General features: G+C 57.5%; 3 protein-coding genes across 8 annotated transcripts; 2 read left to right on the forward strand and 1 right to left on the reverse strand.

Annotated features, from left to right (window-relative positions):
• Nucleotides 1-3,988: 3,988 nt before the first annotated feature.
• Nucleotides 3,989-5,780, reverse strand: B3GALT6 (beta-1,3-galactosyltransferase 6). Its single transcript, XM_061160634.1, has one exon. The coding sequence runs from the start codon at nt 5,778-5,780 to the stop codon at nt 4,791-4,793; it is 990 nt and encodes a 329-aa protein (XP_061016617.1). The 3' UTR covers nt 3,989-4,790.
• A 150-nt stretch (nt 5,781-5,930) lies between these two features.
• Nucleotides 5,931-18,512, forward strand: SDF4 (stromal cell derived factor 4). Of its 3 annotated transcripts, none has more exons than XM_061160635.1 (7): nt 5,931-6,084; nt 9,006-9,358; nt 11,209-11,345; nt 11,666-11,779; nt 16,704-16,862; nt 17,063-17,238; nt 17,971-18,512. In XM_061160635.1, exons 2-7 carry the CDS (start codon nt 9,054-9,056, stop codon nt 18,145-18,147), a joined length of 1,068 nt encoding a protein of 355 aa, XP_061016618.1. In that variant the 5' UTR covers nt 5,931-6,084; nt 9,006-9,053; the 3' UTR covers nt 18,148-18,512. The 3 variants fall into 3 exon arrangements, with proteins under 3 accessions (XP_061016618.1, XP_061016621.1, XP_061016620.1); XM_061160638.1 differs by having other exon boundaries at nt 5,932-6,066; XM_061160637.1 differs by lacking the exon at nt 5,931-6,084 and adding an exon at nt 6,577-6,916.
• A 397-nt stretch (nt 18,513-18,909) lies between these two features.
• Nucleotides 18,910-24,234, forward strand: TNFRSF4 (TNF receptor superfamily member 4). 4 transcript variants are annotated; one of them, XM_061160639.1, is made up of 7 exons: nt 18,916-21,589; nt 21,842-21,967; nt 22,380-22,487; nt 22,744-22,810; nt 23,368-23,564; nt 23,734-23,862; nt 23,955-24,234. In XM_061160639.1, exons 1-7 carry the CDS (start codon nt 21,448-21,450, stop codon nt 24,023-24,025), a joined length of 840 nt encoding a protein of 279 aa, XP_061016622.1. In that variant the 5' UTR covers nt 18,916-21,447; the 3' UTR covers nt 24,026-24,234. The 4 variants fall into 4 exon arrangements, with proteins under 4 accessions (XP_061016624.1, XP_061016625.1, XP_061016622.1 ...); XM_061160640.1 differs by having other exon boundaries at nt 18,919-21,589; nt 21,845-21,967; XM_061160641.1 differs by lacking the exon at nt 22,380-22,487 and having other exon boundaries at nt 18,910-21,589.
• Nucleotides 24,235-26,895: the final 2,661 nt, after the last annotated feature.

The following is a 26,895-nucleotide window of genomic DNA, read 5'->3' on the forward strand; positions in this document are numbered from 1 at the left end:
GGAGGCATAGTCCGTGGGGACCCCAGTGTGATCGCCGTAGGCCACGTGCTCCCACCCTGAAGCCTGGACATTGGAAGCCTGCCCCCAGACAGCTGGGTCTGTGCTGAGCCCTGAGAGGTGGTGAGATTGGGCCCGGCCAGCAGCTGAGCTGTCTGAGGTGTCTGCCCTGGAGTGCGCTGATGAAATCCATGGCTCAGCAGACTGGGGGTGGAGCTGCTGGCAGCCTTCTTGGACTCTGCCTTCTCCTCCCTAGCCTCTGCTTCCTCTTCCTATGAGGACAGTCATTCTGCAGTAGGCCCCCTGCCGTCCTCACCTTGGTTACACCTGCAAAGACCCTACTTCCCACTCAGGCCACTCCCAGGTCCTTGGGCTGGGACTTGAACCCATCTTCTGTGAATACAGTGCAGCCAAGCATGGGATCGCACCCCCCCAACCCCCGCGGCCCACCACACACTGAAGCGGATGGGTGGAGAAGGTCTGAGGGGGCGGGACACATCCTAGGAAGACCACTGGGGAGGCCAGGGCAGCCACCCAGGCCCCTCCCAAGGACCCAGCGTGCCCGGCAGCACCAGCTCTGCCTCTCTGCCGGTGTCTTTTGAACAGTAGGGCCCAGCAGGCAGCAGGTGAAGAGCTCCAGGTTCCCAGGATGGCTCACTCCTAGGACAGCTCACTCCCAGGATGGCCGAGGAAGGCTTGAGACCAGTGAGAGCAGTTGTAGGTGATCTGGACAGCAACCCCCACACCAACCTCAAACGAGGATGAGGAAGTGACGTTCAAGTAAACCAGGGCTGGTGGGGGCTTGGGGCAGGAGTGAGCCTGGTGTGGAGGGCGGAGGAGGCTGCAGCCAGGAGCCCAGGAAAGGGGCCTGAGTGTGGGGTTGCCGAGGGACAGGCAGCAGGGCTAAACACAGCCCACAATGTGCCAGCTCAGGCTGCGGGGCAGCGGCTGTGGGTCCCCAGCTGCCCTGCTGGCTTCTCCTATTACAAAATTTTTTTTTCCACTTGTTGGGTGCACAGCACAGCATGCAGGATCTTAAGTTTCCCTACTAGTGATGGAAACCGTGCCCCCTGCAGTGGAAGTGGTCTTAAACACTGGACCACCAGGGAAGTCCCAGCGCTGGCTCCTACTACTCCAAGTGCTGGCTTGGCTGGTCCCACATTCCGGACAGTCCCCAGCAGCCCCACAGCTCAGTGGCTGGTTGGAGGTGGTGAAGTCGGTGAAGGACCCCCACCCCATATGACGATGTCAGCATCTTGGGGTCGGCTGCATCGCCCCCTCCCCACATCTCCCTTCCAGGCTTCCAGCAAGGGGGCACAGACTTCCAGGGTTGCAGCTCTTGAAACACCAGGGATCTTTGAATCTATTTTCATCATGTGCACATGAGGCTGGGGGATATTCCCAAGGCCAGAGCTTACTGTCTACTCCTGGTATATCCAGCAACACTGGGATGAATCAGGGGCTGGCCAAGTGCACAGGGACAAGAGGGCAGCTGGGTGGCTGGCTCCTCCAGCTCCAAGCTGCACACAGGCCTGCACTGCAGGGCCTGGAAGCTGGGAAGGCAAATGCGGAGGGTGGGCACACCTCTAGCCTCACTTGAGGGGAGCCTCACCCCCTTTCTGTCCTAGGGTCTCTCCTGGGAGCTATGTCCTGGGCGAACTCCTGGCCCACTACCTCCCTGGTCTTGCTCAGTCACATCAGGTGAACTCAGGCTTTGGGGGTGTCTAGAGGGGTGAGGTGGATGGGGGGTTCCAGTCGAGACTGTGTGGTGACCCAGCAGTTGGGTGCCCCAGGACTACTCACTGGATCTGGACCATCCTGGGGCACATGGCCTCCTCCAGACTCTCAGGTCCCATGTTTCTCTATTTTATTAATTAGTGATATTGTATATATTTTTAAATTAAGCTTTGAGTTTTGGCTCTGTGTGCTGTGTACCACTTGAGGTATCTTGTATCCTAAATTCCCCTGTAGAAACCAGTTTGGTGGTCTGACTTCCCACTCCCCAAAGGTCTGCTGCCTTCTGAACCTGGCCTGGCCCCAGGTCCACAGGGCACTCACGCCTAGAGAGCATGGACTTCATGGCAAGTGCCTCAGCAGGTGGGAGTGCAGACCAGGAGGGCTGCCTGGGAGGGGCACTGCGGTCAGACCACAGGCAATGGACAGAGCCAGGGGGTACAGAGGGTGAGGGCTTGGCTCGTTTAGCCGGGAGAATCTGCAGATCAGACAGCGGACAGGAGCAGAGAGGCAGAGGACAGGAGACTCCTCAAGGTCTGTGACAGGCTGGGCTCTGTGATGTTCACATGTAGCCTGTCCATGGGCTCCAGGAAGGGGTCCTGGCCTTCAGCTCCAACATGCTGACATCTCATCAGCCACAGTGTGGAGAATCACCATCAGCCCAGAGTGTGTTCTGAAATTTAATGTTCTAGGATGAATACAAAATTTGTACTTTTGAATGTCAAAACTGGCTACATACTGGCACTTTCACGGGCTTCAACTAAATACTAAAGCTCACAAGTGCCCTGCCCGCAACACAGATGCCGGGAGTTGTAGACTTTTTACTAAGCAATCTTGTTCAAGCGGCAAAGACTCTGCCTGCAATGCAGGAGATTTGGGAGACACATGTTTGATTCCCGAGTCGGGAAGATCCTCTGGAGAAGGAAATAGCTACTCACTCCAGTATTCTTGCCTGGAGAATCTGATGGACAAAGGAGCCTGGTGGGCTAGTCCATGGGGTCGCAGAGAGTTGGATACAACTGAACATGCATGCACTTAGACATTGGTGCTGGGCAGGGATCTGAAAGTCCAGAGACTCTGAGCTGGCCATGTGGGCGTCCATGAGTCCTGTCCTGAGAAACAGACATGTGTGTCCCCCAACTCCTCCGATGATCCTGAGGTGGAGACAAGACATCCCAGGACCATCATCCCATACGGTCAGTAGGAATGGCGTCCTGCTGTGGTCAGCATCCCCCAGCGCCCACCTAGCAGGGGGCAGGGCCCCATCCTGCTCACCCTGGTGTCCCCAAAACCTGGGTCCTCTCCTGAATCCTTGTCTAGCCACATGGTCAGTTCTGGAGCAAAGCCCACACCTTGTAACCAGAGCCGGGTCAGTTACACCTTGTAACCACAGCACAGTGGGAAAGTGGCCATCTGCACAGCAGCAAGAAAGCGTCACCAGAACCTGACCACGCCGGCAGCTGATTGCAGAACCCCAGCCTTCAGAGCCATGAGACAGCCACCCACTGTGTGAGCTGCCTGGGCCAAGACACCCATTCTTAAAATCCACAGCCTGAGAATGGCAGTCAAGGGGCGGGTCAGAGGCGTGTACCCTCCGTCCGGTTCCCAGTGCCCCAGAGCAGGCTGCAGGCAGGGGGCAGCAGGGCCTGGTTAACAGACAGAAAATGCAGAATCCAGCCAGCTGGGGAGGGGCCTCCATTGCCACTTTATTTGACTTCAGCCATGACTATAGAGCTCATTCTCCATGTTTAACAAGGAACAGAGCTGACTCATTGGAAAAGACCCTGATGCTGGTAAAGACTGAAGGCGGGAGAGGGGGATGACAGAGGATGAGATGGTTGGATGGTATCGCTGACTTGATGGACATGAGTTTGAGCAAGCTTTAGGAGTTGGTGACGGACATGGAAGCCTGGTGTGCAGCAGTCCATGGGGTCACAAAGTTAGATACAACTGATCAACTGGAAAACAACCTTCGGGTATGTGCAAAGGTGCTGTGAACACCCGCTGCCCCCAAGGGGATGTAGCCCAGCAGGGCTGTGTCAAGACAGACTTTGGGAAAGCTTGTCAGTGCTTCCAGAAACACCTGCCCTGTGTGGCCATGAGGAAGGCTGAAAGGGAAGTGTTTTTAGAGAGAGAAAGTGGGGTCACCTTCCATGAAAATGGAAGAGAGATAGATACTTTTGAATTCTTCCATGTTTCAACACTCAAGCAGCAATGGGTCTACAACGCAAGCTGGAAAAATAGATTAATCCATAAATTCCAAGTTTTGATAGAAAAGTCTTCTCTTAAATAACTTAAAACATACAGACACCCATACACTCCCAACTTAAAGCTATTCAAAAGTTACAAAATTTATAAATAAATCACAGGCAAACTCTGAATTACATGTACCACGAATTCACTCCAGACACAGACCAAAATACCATGAAAGCTGATTCACACGCAACAGACTTAAATACTAGATGACACGTGACAAACGATACCAGCAGGAGACGCAAGTGATGACCTAACTGCACAAGGTGAAGTAACTTCAATAAAAACTGTTGGGTTGCATCACACCTCGAGTCTCCAAGTGCCAGGGCCCAGTTTATGCGGTCATGGCCCTTGGTGCAGGTGGACGGTCAGTACAGTGGCTGCAGGACATAACACTGTCCACTGCCCCGATGGGGTTGGGAATTTTTCTTTGGAGTCAGGTCCTGCAAGTCCTGCCAGCTCCACCCTCTGGCTCCTTGGCACCAGCCTGGGAGAGGAAGGTAACTGAACAGGCCCCGTGCCCCATGGGGCTGCCTGGACACGATGCTGGTTCCAGACACAGAACAAGATGCCCTCGGTGGGCATGGACTGGTTTGTGGGCTTAGGAGTCATCCACCGCTGCTAGGCATCTCCTCGGAGCCTGCTGTCACCAGGTAAACCGGGTCCTCTCGAGAGCCTGCCTCATGCTAAGGACCATGCAGAAGCTGTCAGCTTTGCCAGCGGAAGGCCGATGGGAGGCCTTTCAGCACCGCCTCTCGCGGGGTCGAGACCCTGGCGTCCTGTGGGCGCGTGGGCCAGCTCGGCCGTCAGGGGATGCCCTCTTTCCTCTGACAGCACTGCGAGGGCGGTGCCGACCAGTCATAGACGTAGGACAGGCGCAGCTGCACCTCGCGCTTGCACAGGCGGCCCTCGTGCGTCAGCGTCCGGTGTTTCTCCAGCATGTCCTCCAGGCTCTGCTTGTGCGTCACCAGGTACTGGTTATTGCAGCCGCGGGACTTGTACTCGGTGTCAAAGCGCGGGTCGTGCTCTCGCTGCACATCCACTGGCGCCAGCCAGGCGCCCAACGACACGTCCTCGCTGTGCCAGGCACGCAGGTACTCGCGGCTGAGGCGCAGGTAGCGCACCAGGTCGGCAGAGAGCACGTAGCCGCCGCCAAGCGCGTAGGGTAGGTAGTAGTCACACAGCTGCCAAGCGGCCTCACGCCAGCGGCCCCCGGGCCGGACACGGCCACGGCCCGAGAAGAAGCCCCAGTAGAGGCGGCGGCGGCGGGCAGGGTCGCGGGTGCGCAGTTCGGCCAGTACTGCGTCCAGGCGCGCGAACGAGTCGTCGTCCGCCTTGAGCACGAATTCGAAGGCCACGTGCTCGTCTAGCCAGGCCAGCATGGCCAGCACCTTGGCCGTGAGGTTCTCGTACGCGTCACGCACCCCGGGCAGCAGCAGCAGATCGCCATGCTGAGCCTGCTCCCGCTCCAGGGCGCGCCGTTCCTTGTCGCCCAGCCCGCTGGTGCCCACGGCGAAACGCGCCCACACGTCCCCGGGGCCGCCGCGCCGCGCCGCCAGCCACGTGCTGCGGACCACGCTGCGCCGCTCGGCCGCCCGCGGCGCGCTGGCCACCAGCACGGCCAGGAAGGCGGCGGCGCGCGCCGGGCCGACGGGCACCGGTGCGGCGGGGCCGGCGAGCGCGGAGTCGGGAGGCGCGGCGCACCGCGCCAGGTAGAGCAGCGCGACGCCGCCCAGTGCCAGGCCGCCCAGGCCCAGCGCCGTCCGGTGCCGCCACGCGCGCCGCAGCAGCTTCATTGCGCGGGGAGCGCCGCGGACCGGGGCCGCGCGTGGGAAGGGCCGGGGCCGCGCCGCGCCGCCGGGCTACGTGGATCCCCGCGCTGTTCTCATTGGCCGCTCCGGAGAGCTGTGAGGCCGCTTCCGCCCGGCGAAAAGATGGCTGCGCCGGTGTCGGCGTTGGGAGGTCGCGCCGCTCGTACCGCCCCCACCGGACCCGCCTCTTCCCGGAAGAAAGATGGCTGCGGCCTAAGCGGAGGCCCTTTGGAGCCGTAGCGGGCGCTCAGGCCGCGCTCGCGGATCCTGGGTGAGGGGAGGGAGGCCGGTGAGTGAGGGCCGCGGGGCGTGACAGCTCCCGCCCGGCCCCGGGGCGGCGGGAAGGGGGCACGCAAGCCGACTGGGCCTCGGACGGCCCGCAGCTACCGCCGACCGGGCCCCTCGGATGCCTGGGTCGGGGGTCGGTGGAGCGGGGTCAGGGGTCGCGGCCCCGCCGTGTTGGGGGTGGGGAGCATCCGATCCGCTTGAAGGCCCGGGACACCCGGCTCGGCCTGGGCCTGTCGTTGCCAACGCCGTGTGCGACTCCTGAAGCCGGGGACGGATCTATTAAAAAACCGTTTGCTTTTTAACGACGGTGGCCTTACCTGTTTCACAGAGTGGGCCCCAGGGGTGTTCAGGAGCCCAGGGAGGGTCCCCCAGTCTGTAGGGCAGCCCCTGCTCTGAAATCCCTTCACGTGGGACGGGAGAGAAGTGAGCGACTGACTCCTGTGCTCAACAAGGTGCAGAAACAAGGTGTTGTGAACCAAGGGGAGGAAGTCTACCTAATCTGATACCTACCTGGTCATTTACTCTTTGTGCAAAATATCAAGTAAATAACACCCCCTGTACGACCATCAAGACAAGCAGAGTCTGGCATTGACCGTTCTTTCCAGGAGTGAAGTCCAGTCCGTTTGGACAGGACACCTGTGTGTTTATGGCCATGAGTCACGAGGGTGGTGTTTAGGTCAGGAGGAAGTTGTCTTGCTTTGCTCGGAACTCCGGAAACGTACACATGGTGGTGGAGTGGAAAGGCCTGCTGCGTGGACAGTGCTCTCAGAGGGGGACAAACTGGAGTTCCAGCAGGCGTGGTTGAGGGGACGGCAGCACAGAGTGCACAGCAGGTGGGTTCCGGTGAGGAGGGTACAGGTGCTCTCAAACATGGAAAGAGGGCCGTAAGGCTGCCCATCCGTGAGACAGTTTCCCCTCTAAGGAATGAGCTAGCTGAGCCAGGAGAGCAGGATCTCGTCCAGGGGTCCAGGTGGTATCTGGGCCCAGAGAACATGAAACCGACAGATGCGTCTTTAGTAAGTGGAGGTTCTTTTGTCTGGCGCAGGAAGAATTCAGTGATCCCCAGGGTGACAGGTGAGGAAAGAGTTTATAGTATAAGACGTTTATGAGAGATACAAGCAGGTAGGCAAGGCGACTCTGCCCCGAGAATTAAGCTACTACGTTTTTATAGCCAAAGGACAGTGGGGAGGGAGAGAAGACCATCTTCTTCCTCGTTCTTGAGTAGACGCCACTCCTCCATCATCAGCTCCTCCTCCATGTTGGGCGGGGACCTTCTTGTTCCTAGCTGGTCAAACTGTCTTGTCCCTGTGTGGTTACGCTGTCCTGTCCCCGCGTGATCAAACTGTCCTATCCCCTCGTGGTCAAGCTGCCCTGTCCCTTGTGGTCATGTTGCCTTGTCCCCATGTGGTCATACTGGGGCTGTCCTGGTGCAGTGGGACTGAGTAAAAAGGTGGTAACTTTAAGTATGGTAAATCATCTCAGGTTTCAGTATAATGTGACCTTTTCCTTATATTTTTGTTTTTAGTGAGCCCAGAGGAGCTTGTCCTAGGAATCATTAACTTCCTGACTTTGCAGGCAGGATGTAGGTCTTATTCCGCCATTGTTTTATTGCTTTGGGGCATGTCTTGTGCTTCTGTTGCACGGTTTTGTTGCTACTCGAGACTGCTTGGTTTTGTGGTTAGGCAGACCTGTTCTCTTAAGTGATCATTAACTTACAGGGGTCTCCCATACTTTTTCCTTTACTTATGATACCTTGGTGGGGTTAACTATTTAATTACTTGCTTTGTTTCTTTACTCTGTCCTCGTCAGAGTGACGTGCAGAGGTGTCCCCCTGCCAGGGGAGATGTTAGCCAGGAGCATGTAGAACAGAAAAGAGGCATCAGAGAAGCAAGTGTCTGCTGGCCAGGGAGAGCCCATGGCCCTGGCCTCTGTCATGCTGCGGCCAGCACAGGGGTCTCCTTGGTCTGGTGATGGGCACCGTGGTTCAGGAACCCTTTGTGCCTCAGCTTGGCTGCCAACAGCACCCTGGCTTGAGGAGCTTCCCTCTGCTGCTCCCTCTCAAGCCTGCTGGAGGGGGCCTCTGAGGCACCTGGAAGGGTCAGAAGGTGTTTGCCTGGTGGACAGGCTCCAAGAGGAACACGTTGAGGGGCACGAAGGTCCTGAGGAGTCCTGTGGTGGGAGGGACCCTGGAGCAAGTGTATTATGTGTGCACGTGAGCACATGTGGGTTTATGTGTGTAGGTACGTATATGTGTGCACGTGTATATGTGCACAAGTGCACATGTGCACGCCTCATGTGCATGCACATGCTGTGTTTACGTGTGAACATGCGTGTACACGAGAGTCACGGAGATGGCGAGTGGGAGGGGTGGCTCCCTACTTGGTGGTTTGGGCTCTGTTGGCCCCAGGTGTCACAGAGCCTTTGGGCAGGAGCCTGAGGCTGAGGAGCTCTGGTGCCTTAGTTCTGGTCCCAGGGCTTGAGTGCTGAGCTGGCATCTGGAGTGTGAGTTGTGACTCTGGGGTCAGCTTCTTTGCCAGCAAGTTGAGACTGACTGTGCTGGGCACTGGGCTGTGGGCCTGAAGGGGGAGAGGGCTAGCGATGCAGGGTGTACCTTGGGGAGGGAGTAAGAACTGGAGAAAACGAAAACAGGACGTCCAGCACGGGCCCTGGAAACTGAGGACTTGTATTTCATGTTACCAAGTAAGCATCTCTTTAGCTAAGCATTTGCTGGGGCTCCATCGGCTGATGGCTCTGGATTCTCTTGTAAACCTTTAAGGGCTAGTCGGGGTCTGGCTGCCTCAAGCTGTTGGCCGCGGGCAGCTGTGCTGGATGAGCCGCAAGGCCTTCTGCAGTGCCTGATGTGGTGGGTGGCTGTGGTCGCCACCTCCCCGCTTCTTTACCCACCCCCCTCTCTCTCCACAGCTCCTGGCCACACTTGCAGCCTGTCCCGCAGCGCAGACCCCGGCGGCCATGGCCTCCAGGCAGGCTCCCCTCTGTGGCCTGGCTCCTTGCTGCCTCTGGCTCCTGGGCATTGTCCTTCTGATGGATGCATCTGCCCGGCCTGCCAACCACTCGTCTGCTCGAGAGAGAGCAGGTAATAGGGAGGAAAATGAGATCCTGCCCCCGGACCACCTGAACGGGGTGAAGCTGGAGATGGATGGGCACCTCAACAAAGATTTCCACCAGGAAGTCTTCCTGGGCAAGGACATGGATGACTTTGAGGAGGACGCAGAGCCTCGGAAGAGCCGGAGGAAGCTGATGGTCATCTTCTCCAAGTGGGTGTCAGTGGGGGCTGCGGGGAGCATGGGAGTGGCTGGCCTCAGCCCCTCTGTTGGTCCCGCCCTGGTTTTGTACCGAGTCCCTGCTTGGTGTCGTGTTGTGGAGGTGGAGCCTTGACACGTGCTCTTGGGAAGTTGGCAGCATTTGAACCATGGATGTGCAGCCCTGAGCTGTGCCCTGTGCCCACCCAGGGGTGGGAGTAGGGTTCAGGTCATGGGGAACCCCCCAAGTCGCGGGGAAATGCAGAAACTGGCCTCCAAAGGACCGGGCATCCTGGGGCTGACCAGATGTGCTCTAGCCCTGTCCGTCCACACTGTACATTTTTGTTATACATCCTGTGTCTGGTGGGGTTGTCGTGGGGCTGGGGGTGTATAGCCTGCATTTACCTTCTTGCTCAGACTCCCCACACACCCGTCTCTCCCACGTGGGGCCCCGTGTTTTTGCCACATGCCAACTGCTGTCTCCTCGCCTGTCCCCGCCTGGACCAAAGCGAACAAGAAGCCTCAGGACCTAGTTTTGAGCAAGCAGAAGTAATGTTGCCACAGCACTTCTTACACAAGGTTTTTATTTTGGGAGCAGTTTTAGATTTACAGAAAAGTTGCAAACTGAGGCACATTTGTGGAAATTAAAACACAACAGCGTTCTGTTACTGTTCCCAGCACTCCAGACTTCAGGTCACATGCTGCCCTGGGGTCCTCTTTCTGCCCTGGATCCCATTCAGGATCCTACCTTTTCGTGGCCTTGACAGCTATGAGGAGGACTCCTCAGGTGTTTGTAGCATGTCCCTGTTTGGGGTTTGTCTGCTGTGTTTTCTCCTGGTTGGACTATCACGGGGGCTGTAGGCCTGGTCACCTGGCTCAGGTGGTATCTGCCAAGGAGAGTTGCTCCTTGTCCTGTTCTCTGATCTCTTTGGCAGCCACTCAGGGAAAGGCAGCCCACCCTGCTGGCGGTGGGAGCTAAGCTCAGGGAAGACCCACCGTGTAGTCTGGAATTCCGTGAGGACGACGGACTTGTGGGTGTGTTTTTGCACCCTAGAGGGGACCCAGCTCCGTGCTGTTTGTCTGGCTACTCCCCTGTTCCAGCCTTCGCTGCTCATCCGTTCCAGCCTTGGCCATCAGGAGATCATCAACCCCCAGCTCCTTGTTTTGAGCACTTCCTCCCTTTCTTGCACCGTCAGGCACTCCAGCTTCACTTCCTTATGTAATGTTCCTGCCACAGTTCTCCAAGGAGTGCTAGTTTATTTCATTGGAGAGTGGGATTTAGAGATAAGGAACCAGGCAGTGGGTGTGGGCATTGCTGCTGGGGTGTCATTGCTTGTAGTCCTCTCCATGGACTTGATAACATGTCTGTGCATACTTACCTGTGTGTACATTTGTGTGTACCAACTCACATGCATGTGCGTTCTGACCCATGTCCATGGGTGTGCACTAGCCATGTACACACTCACATCTGCACACCTCTGGACACACCTGCATCTATAGCTGTTTCTTTGTCTCTCTGGCTGTATCTGTGTGTCAAGTCGACTTTCCTCTGGTGTCTGAAATCCAGTCCTGTTACTGGGGCTCATCGGGCTTGCGTCCCAAGTGTGTGGTCCGAAGAACTGGGTTGATGATTCTCCCCGTCCTGTAGCAAGGTGGTCCCAAGACTGATGGTGTAGGACCAGGCACACTGCCCAGTGTGCTCCCTGATTCCCCCATATCTACTCAACTTTTCCTGTGTCCCTGTTGGTTGGAGTGTTTTACTGTTTGTGGTGGTTTCATACTTCCTGTGGAGCCCCTCTGGCCGTCATTCTGTCTGTCTTTTGGGGTCCTGGAGGCCTTGTCTGATACAGCCTGTGGGCCCGCAGGGTGGATTTGAACACCGACAGGAGGATCAGCGCCAAGGAGATGCAGAACTGGATCATGCAGAAGACGGCTGAGCACTTCCAGGAGGCTGTTGCCGAGAGCAGGGCGCACTTCCGAGCCGTGGACCCCGATGGTGACGGTACGGCCAGCCCACGGCCTGACCCTGAGGGGCCTGAGGCTGCCAGCAGAGGACAGCTCATGGGCAGGAATGGGGCTCTAGGACGAGGGAGGGAGAGGAGGGGGGCCCACTGGCTGTGCAGATGAGGACCCCATGGCTGGGCTCAGGCAGACCCTGTGGCTGGGCTCAGGGATGAAGCTTGAAGCTGGTGCTTTGCTGCTTCTGCCTCTATAGCTGCCCGTGGCACAAGGATTTTTGACTGATGGCTTAAAATAACTAAAATTCTCTTTTTAAAAAAGGTTCCTTGTTAAAGTTCCTAACAGGTTGGTCTGCTCTTTCAGGCCACGTATCTTGGGATGAATACAAGGTGAAGTTTTTGGCGACCAAAGGCCACAATGAGAGAGAAGTTGCTGAAAAGATAAAGAATAAGTGGGACCTGAACATCGATGAGGAGAGTGAGTGCTTGGCTCCCATGGCCAGTGTGGCGCTGAGACAGTGCAGGTGCCGGGAGGGGTGTGGGTGAGACATGGCCACAGCCCGTGTTCCTGCAGGATCTTTAGGCAGAGCCTCCAGGACCCTCAGGCATGGTGCGGGGGAGGCCCAGGGACAGACGGCAGTCTCTAGTGGCTTGAGCTACGGGGAGGAGGTGGCAGAAGGTACCAGAGCACTGGGAAGCAGGTCTCGGCCGGGACTGGTCCTCAACCCTGGACGAAGTCTGACCCTGAGAGTCAGTGAGGTTGTGGGGGTGCTTGCCCACGGTGCCTGGTGACCGTGGTATTGAGTGTGGCGACAGATGTAACTCTCCCCTTAGCTTTTCAGAGAAGTTCCTCTAAAAACCTGTCTCACTGATAGAAAATTTGATACTTGCTAGCTGAGTTCTAAAGCATCACTGAAGAATTCTTATGACAATTAGTGGTTACTATCTTCAGCTCTGCGCCCTCCCATCCCTCCCTGGGGGTTTGTTCACAGCCAGGTGTTGGGTTCGGCTCGATGGGCATTGTCAGAGCGCAGCATGCCACCTGTGGTCTCCTGTTCAGTCTTTTCCTCGGCATGTCATTGCCGCCGTTGTCATCCAGTGTGTTGTCTTCTCTTGATGGACTTTCTCTGGCGTGTCCCTGTACCTGTGATGCTCCCTGTTTGTCTCGTATCCACTTGGCCATCGGGGTTGAGTGTATCATGGCCTCCTGCGGGTGTCTGTGGCCCTGCCTGCCTCTGCTTTGTGAGGGCCGCTGCTGCTGTGTTGTGTATTTGTAGATGCACTGTGGGCACCACTGTTCTTTGTCAGGGTTGGTGTTTCTAGGACTGGACTCCCTTCTTTGCCACTGAGTGTGCGATCCATGCCTTCTTTCTGTTTGCACTTGCTTTTTTTTTTTAGGTTTATTGTTATTATTTTAAAATACTTATTTGGCTGTGCCGGGTATTGGTTGCAGCACATGGGGATGTTTTGATCTTTGCTGTGACTTGCAAGATCTTTTGTTGTAGCATCTGGGATTTGGTTCCCCCACCAGAGATCAATCCCAGGCCCCCTGCATTGGGAGCACAGAGTCATAGCCACTGGACCAGAGAAGTTCCTCTTTAGTTTCTAATTCCCAGTTTCACTTGTTCTTGCTGGTGTGCAGGAAAGTGACTGGCTTTTGTATGTCTGCCTTCCATCCTGCAACCTTGCTGTACTTGCTCAGTGGTTCCAGGAGTTTCTTGTCTATTCTTTTGGGTTTTCTACACAGGCAGTTGTGACATTGTTGAACAAAGATGGTGTATTTCCTCTTTGCCAATCATTGTCCCTTTTATTCCTTTTCTTGTCCTAATGCATCAGGACTTCCAATACAATGTTGAAAAGCAGTGGTGAAAAGGAGCATCCTTGCCTTAAATCTGATTTTAGTGGGAAAGCTTTGAGTTTCTCACCATTAATTATTAGTATGATGTTCGCTATAGATGTTTTGTGGATGTTCTTTATGAAGGTGATGAGTCCTCTCTGTTCCTAGTCTACTGAGAGTGTTCATGAATGGATTTTGTCAGATGATTTTTGCATTGTCATTGTTGTTCAGTTGCTAAGTCATGGCTGACTCTTTGCGACCTCATAGATTGGTGCACACCAGGCTTCCCTGTGCTTCACTATCTCCCAGAGCTTGCTTAACATCATGTCCATAGAGTCCATGATGCCCTCTAACCAACTCATCCTCTGTCACCCTCCTTTTCTTGCCCTCAGTCTTTCCCAGCATCAGGGTCTTTCCCAATGTTTCAGCTCTTTGCATCAAGTGGTCAAAGTATTGGAGCTTCAGCATCAGTCCTTCCAATGAATTTTTAGGGTTGATTTCCTTTAGGATTAACTGGTTTGATCTGCTTGCTGTCCAAGGGATTGTCAAGAGTCTTCTCCAACATCACAATTCAAAAGCATCAATTCTTTGGCGCTCAGCCTTCTTCATGGTCCAACTCTCACATCCATACATGACTACTGGAAAAACCATAGCTTTGACTAGATGGACCTTTGTTGGCAAAGTAATGTTTCTGCTTTTTAATATGCTGTCTAGGTTTGTCATAGTTTTTCTTCCAAGGAGCAAGCGTCTTTTAATTTTGTGGCTACAGTCACTGTCCACAATGATTTTGAAGTCCAGGAAAACAAAATCTGCCACTGTTTCCACTTTTTCCCTAGCTATTTGTCATGAAGTGATGGGACTGGATGCCAGGATCTTAGTTTTTTGAATGTTGAGTTTTAAGCCAGCTTTTTCACTCTCCTCTTTCACTCTCATCAAGAGGCTCTTCAGTTCCTTTTTACTTTCTGCCCTTAGAGTGGTATCATCTGCATATTGGAGGTTGTTGATATTTCTTTTGGCAATCTTGATTCCAGCTTTTGATTCATCCAGCCCGGCATTTCTCATGATGTATCTTGCACAGAAGTTAAATAAGGGTGACAATATACAGCCTTGATGTACTCCTTTCCCAATTTGGAACCAGTCTGTTGTTCCGTGTCTGGTTCTAACTGTTGCTTCTTGACATGTGTCCAGTTTTCTCAGCAGTCAGGTAAGGTGGTCTGGTATTCCCATCTTTATAAGAATTTTCCAGTTTATTGTGATCCACATAGTCAAAGGCTTTGGTGTAGTCAATGAAGCAGAAGTAGATATTTCTCTGGAATTCTTTTGCTTTTTCTATGATCCAGTGGCTGTTGGCAATTTGATCTCTGGTTCTTCTGCCTTTTTAAAATTTAGCTTGTACACCTGGAAGTTCTTGGTTCACATACTGTTGAAGCCTAGCTTGAAGGATTTCGAGCATTACCTTGCTAGCATGTGAAATGAGTGTAATTGTGCGGTAGTTTGAACATTCTTTGGCATTGCCTTTCATTGGGATTGGAATGAAAACTGACCTTTTCCAGTCCTGTGGGCACTGTGAGTTTTCCAAATTTGCTGGCATCTATTGGTAGGATCATGTGATTTTTCTTCATTAGCATGTTGATGTGAATATCAGTTGAGTTTCAGATGTTGAACCAACCTTGCCTTTCTGGGATAAATCCGACTTGGATTGTGATCTTTGTGTACATTGTTGGGTTGGATTTGCTAATATCTTGTTGAGTGTTTTGCATTTGTATTCACGTGAGGTACTGGTCTGTAGATTTCTTTTCTTGTTGTGTGCTTTCTATGTTTGGGTTAGGACCTCATAGAGTGAGTCAAGAAGTGTTCCCTGTGCTCTCTTTTGGAAGAGGTTGTGGAGATTGATGTGGCCTCCTCCTCACATGTGTAGAATTCATCTGTGAACTGCCCTTGAGGCTTGGTCTTTCCAAAGCATTTCCTTTTTTCGTGGGCTACATGAAGTTTAGCTTTATTTTGTGAGCCAGTCTGTCTTTGTAATCCATGAGATAAGCTCACTACTGTTTCTATTTCTTTTTTTCCCTTTCATCTTTCCCTCTGCTGATGTGGGGTTTAGATGCCCCACTTTCCTTTTCTCAGCAGTCACATGACCCCACATGGCTGCCTGACAGGTGTGAAGGGGGTGCCCAGCTTTGCAGGTGTGCCCATGAGGGCTGCTTGTTGTGGGCAGGGGTTTGTATCTTATAGCTTTGCTTTTTCCTGCTCATACGATGACACCCGTTTAACTTAACAGAGTACAAGTTGAGAGTGTTTCAATCTGTTCCTGGGTGGAATAGATGCCCCCTTCCTGTGCAGGTGATGTCACCCAGGATTTTGGTTCTGCTGTTGTTTTTAAACCTTATTTTCTTCCTAAAATGGCTATTGGCCATTTTTATATGTCTCCATTTTGTGTTTTCATTGTTTGTCTTGTGGTTCAGACAGTCCCCTGAAGGTGTCCTTTAGAGGTGGCTGGGGGCCTGGTCCTCCTGCTAGCATTGGAGATTTGGCGCTGGTTTCTCGGGCAGCTGCCAGTTATTTCTGCCTGGTTGTCCTCAGCACCCTTTCCCTGAGGTGTGTGTGGGTCAGGATGTGTCCTTCCTGGATCTAGAGGTTGTGGAGTCTCTGTCTGCACAGCCCTCAACTGACTCCCCTGTGCTCGTGTGTCTGGGCTGGGAGTGCGCAGATCTGGGGATCAGAAGTGAAGGGCAGTGTCGGGGCACCTGGAGGCCCTAGAGTGCATTGGGGGAGGGCTGAGTGATGAGCCCCTGTGGGTCCCCAAGGCCGCTGTCCCAGACGGGCACCCAGTGCACCCAGACAGGCTCCTTCCAGGCCTCCAGCCGGTGCTGCCAGGTCCCTGCTCGTGGCCACTGCTCCCCAGTCTCCCCTCCTGCACGAGGACACCTGAGCTGAGGTCCCACCTGAATCCCAGTGGTCTCACCTTAAAACCTTTCACCAATTATATCGGCAAAGACCTTCTTTCCAAATCAGGTCTCGTTTGCAGGCTTTGGGTGTGCTGCGCTTGCTTTTCCCCCTCCCCCGCTGGACACGTAGGTCATTGCCGACCACTGGCCCCCAGGGTCCCCACTCCCTGCATTGGGCCTTCTCATGGCAGAGGGAGTGAGTGTCGCTTGGGGGACACATGACTTATCTCTGGAGACTGGGTTTTGCTTCAGAGCACTACCCAGTGAACGGGAGGAAACGGAAGGGAATCATGCTGTGCCTTTGTTCCTGCAGAGCTGGCGCCCCAGGCTGCCGCACTTTTTCCATTGCCCAGGAGCGAGTAGGGGTTGGGGGTGGGGTCTGTGTCTGAAGGGGTCTGTGTCTGGGTTGGGGGTCCTGTTTAGTTGAGAGTTTGCGTCTGCGTCTTGGGGGCCTGGGCATCTGTTCTCTGGGGGCTGAGTTCCCCTCTGAGGGCCAGGTCCTTGTCCTGGCACCTCTGTGTCCCGAGCTGCCCCCTTCTCTTGGGCTGTGCATCTCAGAACTTTGCAGATGTCCACAGCGGTCCTGTGTGCTTGGGTCCTTACGGACACACCTCTCTCAGCACAGGAAGTCCTGGAGAACCTCAAAGACCGCTGGTATCAGGCGGACAACCCGCCCCCGGACCTGCTACTGACAGAGAGCGAGTTCCTATCGTTCCTGCACCCCGAGCACAGCCGTGGCATGCTGCAGTTCATGGTCAAGGAGATCATCCGGGACCTGGGTGAGGCCTGGCCGCGGAGGTCAGCCTGGGCCGGTCCTAGACTGGGTGGCCTGGGGGACTGTGTGGTCGCTGTTCTCGGTCACGCTGAAACCACACAAACTGAAAACCTGGTGGCAAAGCCCCATTAGTTGAGTTTCTCCCGAGTGGCCTTGGTGGTCCTGTGCCCACTGGAGTCTGACATCTGCCCTCCTGTCCCGCAGACCAGGACGGTGACAAGAAGCTCTCGCTGTCTGAGTTCATCTCTCTGCCTGTGGGCACTGTGGAGAACCAGCAGGGCCAGGATGTTGACGACGGCTGGGTGCGGGATAGGAAGAGAGAGTTTGAGGAGCTGATCGACGCCAACCACGATGGGATCGTGACCATGGCGGAGTTGGAGGTGGGTGCGGGGCCATCCTGTGCTGGGAGGCAGAGTTGGTCTGGTTGCAGCTGGGCGCTGGTCAGGGGAACTGGAGCCTCTGAGCTGGGCTATGCAGCCGATGTCACGGGCTCCCCTTCTTGGGCCCGGGTGTGCTGTGCCCCATGGGCAGTCTGGCCAGACTCTGGGGCAGGAGGGCTATGCACAGGCTGGACCCATTGCCTGCCCGTCAGTGTCTTTCCTGATGTCGTGTGTAGGTGCTGCATGGGCTTGTTTTCTCCCGTGGCTGGATGAGTCATTGCATTTTATTTCAGAATCCCCTGATCCCTGCTCATAGCTGGCAGGATGTCTGGTTTGGGAACCCCTGCCTGTCAGCACTGCCGTCCTGGCAGTTCGTGTGCATGTGCCCCACTCCAGGGCCTCCCTTCCCCCTGCCTTTCTGTGGCTGGACACCCTGATATGGGCAGGGAGGTGCCCACACAGGTGGAGGCTGCCTGGCCCTGAGCCACTTCCAGCCTGGTGCCCGCCTTCCAGAACAGGCCCACCTCCTTGCTCCGCAGCTTCTGTCCTACCAGCCGATGGGTGTTTCAGGCCAGGCTCCGCCTGCTGTAGCCGAGGCGCAGGTGCCCCATGAGTGCAGGGTGTCCTCAGGGGGGTCTTGGCTGCGGAGCTGGGTGCAGCCTGAACATAAGGAAATGCGCCTGGCCCGGGGAGGGTTCGGGGTACATCGGGGCTGAGCTGCTGCCCTTGCAGGACTACATGGACCCCATGAACGAGTTCAGTGCCCTCAATGAGGCCAAGCAGATGATCGCTATCGCTGACGAGAACCAGAATCACTACCTGGAGCCCGAGGAGGTGCTGAAGTACAGTGAGTTCTTCACGGGCAGCAAGCTGGTGGACTATGCCCGCAGCGTGCACGAGGAGTTCTGAGCCACCGCCGCATCCCCTGCCCCCCTCCCCACCCCCCGCAGCACCTCTCGGGCTGCCCGCACTCTGATTCCAGTGTAATCGCTGCATCTCGCTTCTGAGAACTCAGAGCCCTGCTGCCGGAGACACTGACCACATCAGGGCGGCGGGCTCCCCCACCGTGGGAAACGACGAAGCTCCTGCTGTTCCCTCGAAAACTGAAAGGTGAAGCTTTGCTGGAAACCGGCAGCCAGTGACCAGGGTGGGGCGGGGTGCTGGGTAGAGCTATGAGAGCCGCCCGCCCATGGCCTTCAATCTCTGAGGAGCATGAGTATTGGTGACAGGAATCACATTAATTTACTTCAAAATATAGTTGCCTTTTTCTCTCAGCTTCATTTTTTTGATGGGAAGAAAAACCACGTAGATGATTACTTCGGACGTTTGTGGCCAGGCGGCTTCCCCTTGAAGCTTTGCGGTGGGCGGTTTGGTTAAAACCCGGGGCTTCCTAGCGTTGACATTCACCTGTGATCTGGTGGGGCCTCAGCTGCCAATTTAAAGTCAGGAGCAAGAGTCCAGGCCTGGGTGAGGCCACCTGGGAGGGACCAGGAGGAAATGGAACTTCAGGGTGGAGGGAGGCTCTGAGGATGAGAGCTCCCAGGGATGGGGGTGGAGAACTAGGGGCACTCACAGAGTTTGGAAAGCACAGGAGTCCTGGCCTGGGGCTTACTGCGGGGGATGGGGAGGAGCAGCTCAGGGGGCTGTGGTGAGGCTGGGGAGTTGGGAGCCTGCAGTAGGGGAGATGAGGCAACAGGCCCTCTACTGGCCCCTTCCCAGGTTCTGCCATGCCTGGTGCGTGGCTGCCGTGTGGGATGGAGGAGATGACACACTGGGGGTCAGATGACTGAGGGAGGGTCAACCACCAAGCTCGCGGCCTCCCAGCTGGCCCCTGCCGGGCACCGTCGGAGGCCTGAGCCCATGGGGCCTCAGTGGATGGCTCACCTGGCCAGATAGTATGCGTGGGCCTCGGCTGGGGTGGGGGCTCCAGCCAGGTGGGCATTTGGGCCAGCCTGAGCTGCCCATGTGACCTGCTTCCGAGCAGTGTGGGGAGGGGCTGCCCCAGAGGAGCAGGGCGCGGCGACAGAGCTGGTTTCCAGACAAACAAGAGGAAAGAATGTTTTCAGAACTGAGACAGAGTGCGGGGCCGTGGCGGTGGCTGGGGCTGAGCGTGTAGGCGGGCAGCCGCCAGCAGGTGTAACTTAGCTGGGACAGAGATGTCAATCAGCTAGGTCCATGGGCTGCCACATGTGGACCCCGTGTGCGGCAGGTGTCAGGGCCTTGGGCAGAGGGCAGGGTGGTCCTGTAAGGAGTAGGGTGCTGCCAGGCCCTGAGTTATTGCCATCTCAGAAGCTATAGTTTGTCTTAAAAATGTTTTTCTCACCTTCAGTGGGAGAGGGGTACAATACTTACACGCACACGCGTGTATAGCAGGCTGCCTGGGTGCTCTGCCCCTCCCCTGTGGACCCTCCCTCTCTGGAGGCTGAGCCAGCAACCTGCGGTGGCCCCTGCGGGCAGAGCCGGCTGGTGGAATTTCCTGCAGGTGGGGAGGGAACTTCTTACCTGTGCCCGTCACCACCAGGAGGAGGGGGATTTCCAGCCCCTGCGGGAGGCTCCCCGCCTGAAGCTTCAGGTTAACCGTTAAGCAGAGAATCCTGTCTCTTGGTTCAGATTTTAAAGGCACCGAAGACATGAACAGCCTCTGCCATGGGGCGCCAGGATGAGAGCTCTGTGTGGGAGGAAGCATGTGCACATGTGTGCATGCGTGTCTGTGCTCATCTCCGCTCATGCCCCACAGTGACGGCATACTGGCCGTCCTGCTGTCCCGAGGGCCCTGGGGCTTGTCTTTCCTGTCCCCCCCAAACCCGGGTAGCTGTGGGGTCAGGGAGAGCCTGGCATGGCCTCCAGAGTGTTGGGAGAGGCAGCGCTTGTCCACCCAGGGGGCAGAGCAGAGGGTCTGTCCTCATGGGCCACCCCTTCCAGACACAAGCCCAGGGGTTCACAGGGGCAGCACACACACGTCCGGGCACGTGGGGCTAGCACCACACATGCGTGCCACACATGTGATTGACACACACTCCCAGGCACACATCACGCCCAGGACACCCGGCAGTGCTTGACCAGCAGCATGTGTTGGGTCTGCGTGGGCAGCTTATCCTCTTCCAGTCCTGGAGGCTGGACATCGGAGACCCAGGTGTGGGCATGGCCGGTGTTGCCGTGTAGCCAGCTCTGTTCTCTGTGTCCTGTGCATGTCTGTGCTCTGACCTCCTCTTACATGGACACAAGCCACACTGGATCAGGCCCACGTGTGACCCCACCACGCCATCCTTGCCCCCTAAAAGGCCCCTTCTTCCAGTATAAGCCTCATGAGGGTCGGGCTTCCACGTGCGGGTTGTGGCCTGTGAATTCAGTCCCTGATGCCTGCTGTGCTCAGGGACACGCAGCTGCTCTGTCACACCTGCACACGCCTGCACACCCATGCCCATGTTGGCGCTCACTGTGGGTACTGGTCAGGAGGGGCCCGGTCCATCAGAACTGCTGGCATTGGTTTGGGCTACTTTTGGACACTTGGGCCGGTGACCATGCTCCAGAGCCCCCAGTACCACCTCCCCTCCCCCATAGTTGATGCCTGACCCCATGTGCTGCCCTGGCTCACCCACGGACTCTGGGCACCCTTTGGCGAAGCGAAGGGTGAGGATTGGCATCAGTGCGGCTGCGGCAACCCCCCCCCGCCAACTTCTCCTGAGGGTTCGGCCCTGCAGAGAGAGTGGGAGTCTAGAAGCAGCAAGCCACATGAAGGCATCCCAAGACCATTCTGGTCCGGGCAGCTTGGCTAGGCCAGGCAGGGCAGGGGGGCAGCCAAGATGCCTGGCCGAAAGGGCTCCGGCTCCACTTTACCGTGAGACAGGAGTGAGAGTGTCCTGTGGTGGGTGCAGACCAGCTGGACTGGAGAACTGGCCTGGCCCTGGCAGGGCTGGGGGAGCTGCAGGTCCCCCTCAGGCCCTGGGTCTACACACCACAGCTGCTGGCTGGGCTGAGCTGAGGCCTATGGGTATTGTTGCGGGGTCGGGGCCCCTGAGCCCCAGGGCCAGAAAAGAAGGCTGGGAGTGGGCTTCCCAGACTAGCTGCCTTCCAGCGCTTCCTGGGGCCCTCCTAGTCCCCTCCTCGCCCTCCCCACCCCTCCCCCGCAGCCCTTATAGCCACTTCCTGCAAGGAAAAACCCCAGACTCCCAGAGCCTCGGAGCTGAGAGGAGCTGAGAGGAGCTGAGAATGTGCGTGGGGACCCAGCCGCCCAGGGCGCCGGGCTCAGCCCTCCTGCTCCTTGGGCTCATGCTGGGTGCTGCGGCCCAGCCCCGCTGTCCTGGGGACACCTACCCCAGTGGCAACAGGTGCTGCAAAGAGTGCCAGCCAGGTGAGTGGCCTGGACATGGAGTGGGGGAGAGGTGCCTGCAGGGACCTAGGACCAGGAGACAGGATCGGAGGACACGGATGGGGCGGCGGGAACCTGCAGATGGGGTCACGCGCTGCAGGTGTCGTGAGGCAAGTGTAGTTGGGTTAGTGGGTGATCTGGAGCCGCACCTGGGATGACGGGCCAGCCAGAAGCTGGGTGGGGCTCCTGGGGGATCGCCGGGCCGTGCAGGGCTCTGACCCCGGCCTCCCTCAGCAGGTTATGGGATGGAAAGCCGCTGTACCCATGACCGGGACACAGTGTGCCGCCCGTGTAAGCCCGGCTACTACAACGAGGCCGTCAACTACGAGCCCTGCAAGCCCTGCACCCAGTGCAGCCAAAGTGAGCACCACGGGTGCCCGGCACCCACGTCAAGACTCGACCGTGGCGGGGGCCTGCCCTGCCCCCCGGGGCCCCACAGCCAACTGAAACGACCCACAGGGCACCTCCCCTTCCTAGGGGGCCAGGGCCATGTGGCTCTGAGGGGGGGTGGGGTGAGACCCAGAGTCAAGGGCTGCGGAGGGTCCTGAGCAGACTGGAGGGGTGTTGGAAGGGTGGTCAGAGCTGCCGCGGGTGACCCCTGGGGCCGTGTGACCAGGAGGGATGTGGCGTGCGCGGTGAGAGAGAACCAGAAGCTGCCCAGCCGTGAGGGGCTGCTGGTCAGGAAGGTGGCTGTGGACCCTTGGCCCCATCCTCAGCCTGCTCTGCAGCTCTGGCCTCCCCACTGACTGCACCCACCCCACCCAACCCCCAGGAAGCGGGAGTGAACCCAAGCAGAGATGCACACCAACCAGAGACACAGTCTGTGGCTGCAGGCCGGGCAGCCAGCCCCAGGACAGCTACGGCTACAAGCGTGGAGTTGGTGAGGGGGGGCCTTGGGAGCCATGTGGAAGGAGCATGTCCCTCACACGCTGTCACTGCTCCTCCCAGAGCCCCAACCTCAGCCTCAGCTGAATGCCTCTTCCCCAGCAGATCACACCAAGATGGGGGTGGGGGTCTTCCAGGTCAGGACCCACGGGTGGCATGCAGACGGGGAGGGGCTCTAGGAAACTCTGGGGAGTGAGCCTCTGGGCATCCCAGGGGTGGCAGATGGGCAGAGCCTGCTGACTCTGTTGCAGACTGTGCCCCGTGCCCACCAGGACACTTCTCCCCAGGCAATGACCAGGCCTGCCAGCCCTGGACCAAGTGAGTGTCCCTGTGGCCGGAGGGCTTGGGTGGCCTGCGGTCTGGGAGCCGGGTCAGGTCTGGGAGTAGGAAGCTGCTGGCTGGGAGCTCCTGGGCCTGACTCCCCGTGGCCCTTGCCCCGCCCCACCCTGTGATGTCCCTGCCCCCACCACGACCCCTGCTCAGCCCTGGCCCAGCCTCCCACTGGCCTTCCTGCTGGGTCAGAGTAGGGAGCCTGTGAGACCCCAGCCCAGGCCCCGGGAGTGTGAGAGCCTCACTCACTCACATTGGAGAGGTTCCTGTCCTGGTCGGGCTGAGCTGGTGCAAGCAGGAAGAGTAGGCAGGGGTTTGGGAGAGGAAGGTGCAGGTGGGAGCAGGGTAAGCGCAGGAGGCCCCGGCAGAGTCCATGGCCCCTCTCCTTGCCGCCTTTGGCCTGGACTCTGATGCTGCCTGAGTGACCAGTGTGGACGACTATTGCGTCCCACATCTCCCTGGTACTGCCCCAGTTCTGGGCCCATCCCACTGACGGGGGAGGAGGAGGGGGACTCTGGCCTGATCAACACCCTTGGCCCCCTCAGCTGCACCTTGTTAGGAAAGCGAACACTGCGGGCGGCCAATAGCAGCTCGGATGCCATCTGTGAGGACAGGAGCCCCCCGGCCACACCACCGTGGGAGACCCAGGGCCCCCCAGTCCAGTCCACTACTGCCAAGCCCACCACCTCCTGGTCTAAGGCCTCACAGGGTCCATCCATGCCCCACACAGAGACCCCCAAGGGTAAGGGGACCTGGTCTTGCCCCAGCAGGGCCCTCCCCGCAACCCAAAAGGGGAGTGGGATGGGTGGGGAGGATGGGAGTAGAGACTCCCTCTGGGCTTGGTGGGGCCCTCCCTATGGTGGGTCCCTTCCCCTGGCGGACCCCACCCAGCAGGCCCTGCCTCCTTGCAGCCCCTGAGCTGTCCGCTGTCCTGGGCCTCGGCTTGGGCCTGGGCCTCCTTGCCCCTGTGGCTGCCACGCTGGCCCTGCTCCTCCACCACAGGGCCTGGAGGCTGCTGACCAACACCCCCAAACCCCCAGGTGAGTGCTTGTGGTGGGCCCCAGACCAGACGGCCTCCCAAGGTGCGGGACCCCTGCCCACCTCCCACCTCTTGCCCGTACCTCTTCCCTAGGGGGAAACAGCTTCCGGACCCCTATCCAAGAGGAGCACACTGATGCCAACTCCAGCCTGGCCAAGATCTGAACAACGTCTGCTGGGGTGGGAGCCGGTGACCCCTCCCCAGGCTGGGGCCCCAGAGGGGCAGTGGGGGCCCCCAGGTGCAGGCTGCCCCCGTGTCACCCCTGCACGTGGCGCCCTGACCCCTGCCTGTGCCGTTTTAGGTGCTCCTGGGCTGGCCCTGGGCTCTGCTACGTATGCTGTGCATACTCCCCGCCCAGGGTGGGCCCCCAATAAACGACGTTGGCAGATGTGGGCCTCTGACTGGGCTGCCTGGGGCTGGGGGTGGGCAGGGGCTCCCCTGGATCCCTCACAGATCCCAGGGCTGCTGTCCTGTTCCCTGGGCACATCCCAGCACCTGCGGGGGGTGGGGGAGACAAAATAAGTGCCCTGGGGAGTCAGTGCTGCACCTGTCAGCCACGTGAGACCCTAACCTAAGGACCTTCCCTGGGCCACTTGGAAGGGGCTGGCAGGGGCTGAGTACTGATGGGAACTCTGAGGCCCTGGCCCCAAAGGTCATCTAGGGCCACCCCTCGGGTTGCTGGGGCTCCTCCCAGGAGAGGGCACAAGTGTCTGTCTCTTCTCAAACCCCATGCCCTGCTAGACCCAAGTATATGGTGACCCTACGACCCCCATGACACCTGCAGGGCCCCTGAGTCCCCCTGAGACCAGCTCCGTGCCGTTGGGGAAACTGGAGTCTTCTGACAGGGCTGATCCTTCATCCACCCTGGGTGGGAACAGAACAGGCACCATTATGTGAAAAGGTTCCCAGGTGGGAAACCTGTGTCCATGGACAGCAGAATGGGCTGTAAAACCTGCATGGTCAGACAGTCCTGCTGGTCAGCACTGGGGGCGGCCCTGGCTTGGGCAGAGGTGTGGACTTGGGGCGAGTGGCCAAGGGCTCACTTGAGGTGTGCAGGTTAAATAGCTCAGGGATCCCAGGTCAGTGTGGAAACTCTCCACAGCCCATAGACATTTGCACCCCGGGTGTTCAGACAGATTGCAGAGCTACAGTGAACCGAAATAAAAGACTACCTAGCTGCTGTTGGGCGGGTGGAGGAGCAGAGAAAATCTGGGCAAGAGCCCTAGGCCTTGCCTGGTGCACTTGGCAAATGAGCGCCTGGCTTGCTCTCACACCTTTCCCTGCCGGGTGGCCAGGACCCAGGTATCGCTGCACCAAGAGGGCCCTACAGCAGTTGAAGATCCTCCTGCCACATGTGTCAGGCTGCCGTCCTGCCCTCTACCCCTAGTTTCTTGGGTTGGCTTTCTCCCCAGAGCTGCCCTGGAGGCCCATCCATCTCTCCTCAAACCTCTGACCCCTGGTGGCCTCCTGGGGAAAGGGACAATGGGACTATCATGTGTTCTTGGAAGGCTCTCAGGATGCAGCAGTGAACACACACACCCTGTGCCCTTGGAACGGGCAACAAATTGGCACCACTGGTCAGGGGCCTGTGGTCCCTGGGCAGCGCAGAGGCTGTGCAGAGAGGCTACGGAACAAGCCGGAGGGATCTAGGGGAGAGCCCAGAGTCTTAGGGCCTGGAAGGTCGAAGGTCATGGGAAAGGGCTTCCTCCCCAAACCTCCCAGCTGCTCCCTCAGCCATGAGCCCCCCACCTGACCCCTTGCCTGGCAGCTCCACCTCTGAACAGCTGACAGATGGACGGACGGAGGTTGATCACTTTTAGTTTGCTTTGATGCTGCCACTAAGCACACTCTCCACTCCTGTCTCTGCTGCCAAGCCTCCTAAACCCTGCTGAGCTACCCCTTGGGCCCACAGACAGCCCCCTGATATGCCCACACTGGGCCCTCCCTGCTCCAAGGCCCCTACCTGGCTCCCCATCCTCCCCCCTCAGCCCTCCTGATTAACACCTGGACCCCATGTGGGACCCTCTGCCCCTTGAGTGAGCATCACTTGTGTGAGCTGAGACAAGTGATGAAAAATGTGATGAGCTGCTCAAAAAGTATTGGAAAATACAGCTGGCAGATAGAGATCTCCCCCGCAGTGCCAGGTCACAGAAACTCCGCAGTTTGCGGCCGCGTAGGAGGAGCCTTCCGGAGCCTTGGGGACCAGAAGGCGACGCAGGTCCCCACCCCCGATGTCACTCTTGCCTCTTGTCACACACGACCCTCCCTCTGGTTTCCTGCTGCTGCAGGTGGCAGTTCCCTTTGCACAGACAGCTGCCCGCTGGTGCCTGCATGCCGGTCAGCTTCCAGAAGGGTCAATAGAGAGGACCTGGTTGGACAAGCATCATTTTAGGGGATTTATCATTTTTTTCTTAGGCTTTTAGCAGAATTGGGGTGATGCCAACCTGGTACAGACCTGACTGTTCAGGTCTTTAAAGTGAGCAGTGGCAGAAGGTCCAGAACCGCCCAGTTCTCCACTCCTCACCTTGCCCTGGGGTCCAGCGATGGCTCAAACCCTCCTCCAATCTAGGAGTTGAGCTGCAATCTGGGGGTCCTCAGAGAGGGCCAGTCCTAGGGGCCTCACCTTGCCCTCTAGCAACCACAGCCACAGCCCCCGCAGAGCCCTCCCTTTTCTGCAGGGCCCAGTTGCTTCTCTGAGGAGGGCCTTGCACATCCTGGGACTTGAGTCACAAACCCCATCATTCTCAAACCAAGTTTCACGGGTCTGCCCTGGTCACCAGGTCATGGCCCTCAACATACCTGTGGGTGCCACCAAAATCACACTCCTGGGACCCCCACTGCCCACCCTACAGCATTCCCAGGGATCTCTGCCCATTTCCCCTGTATCAAGCTTCCACTGGAGGGCCAAGCAATCTGGGGAGGCTTCCTGAAGGAGGCAGGGCCCCAGAAACTAAGGTGAAGAAATTAAGGTTCATAGAGACATGGGACAGTCTCACGGCGAGCTGCAGCCTGGACAGCCCTTCCTCCCGACTTC

Source organism: Dama dama, chromosome 14, assembly GCF_033118175.1.
Source record: "Dama dama isolate Ldn47 chromosome 14, ASM3311817v1, whole genome shotgun sequence".
Taxonomy (NCBI): Eukaryota; Metazoa; Chordata; class Mammalia; order Artiodactyla; family Cervidae; genus Dama; species Dama dama.

Bases quoted from the DNA above. Each gene is read 5' to 3' on its own strand.
- B3GALT6 (XM_061160634.1), bottom strand. From the start codon at position 5,780: ATGAAGCTGCTGCGGCGCGCGTGGCGGCACCGGACGGCGCTGGGCCTG.
- SDF4 (XM_061160635.1), top strand. From the start codon at position 9,054: ATGGCCTCCAGGCAGGCTCCCCTCTGTGGCCTGGCTCCTTGCTGCCTC. The intron at 9,359-11,208 runs GTGGGTGTCAGT...GTGGGCCCGCAG, and splicing joins CTGATGGTCATCTTCTCCAA to GGTGGATTTGAACACCGACA. The intron at 17,239-17,970 runs GTGGGTGCGGGG...CTGCCCTTGCAG, and splicing joins TGACCATGGCGGAGTTGGAG to GACTACATGGACCCCATGAA.
- TNFRSF4 (XM_061160639.1), top strand. From the start codon at position 21,448: ATGTGCGTGGGGACCCAGCCGCCCAGGGCGCCGGGCTCAGCCCTCCTG. The intron at 21,590-21,841 runs GTGAGTGGCCTG...GGCCTCCCTCAG, and splicing joins CTGCAAAGAGTGCCAGCCAG to CAGGTTATGGGATGGAAAGC. The intron at 22,488-22,743 runs GTGAGGGGGGGC...ACTCTGTTGCAG, and splicing joins CGGCTACAAGCGTGGAGTTG to ACTGTGCCCCGTGCCCACCA.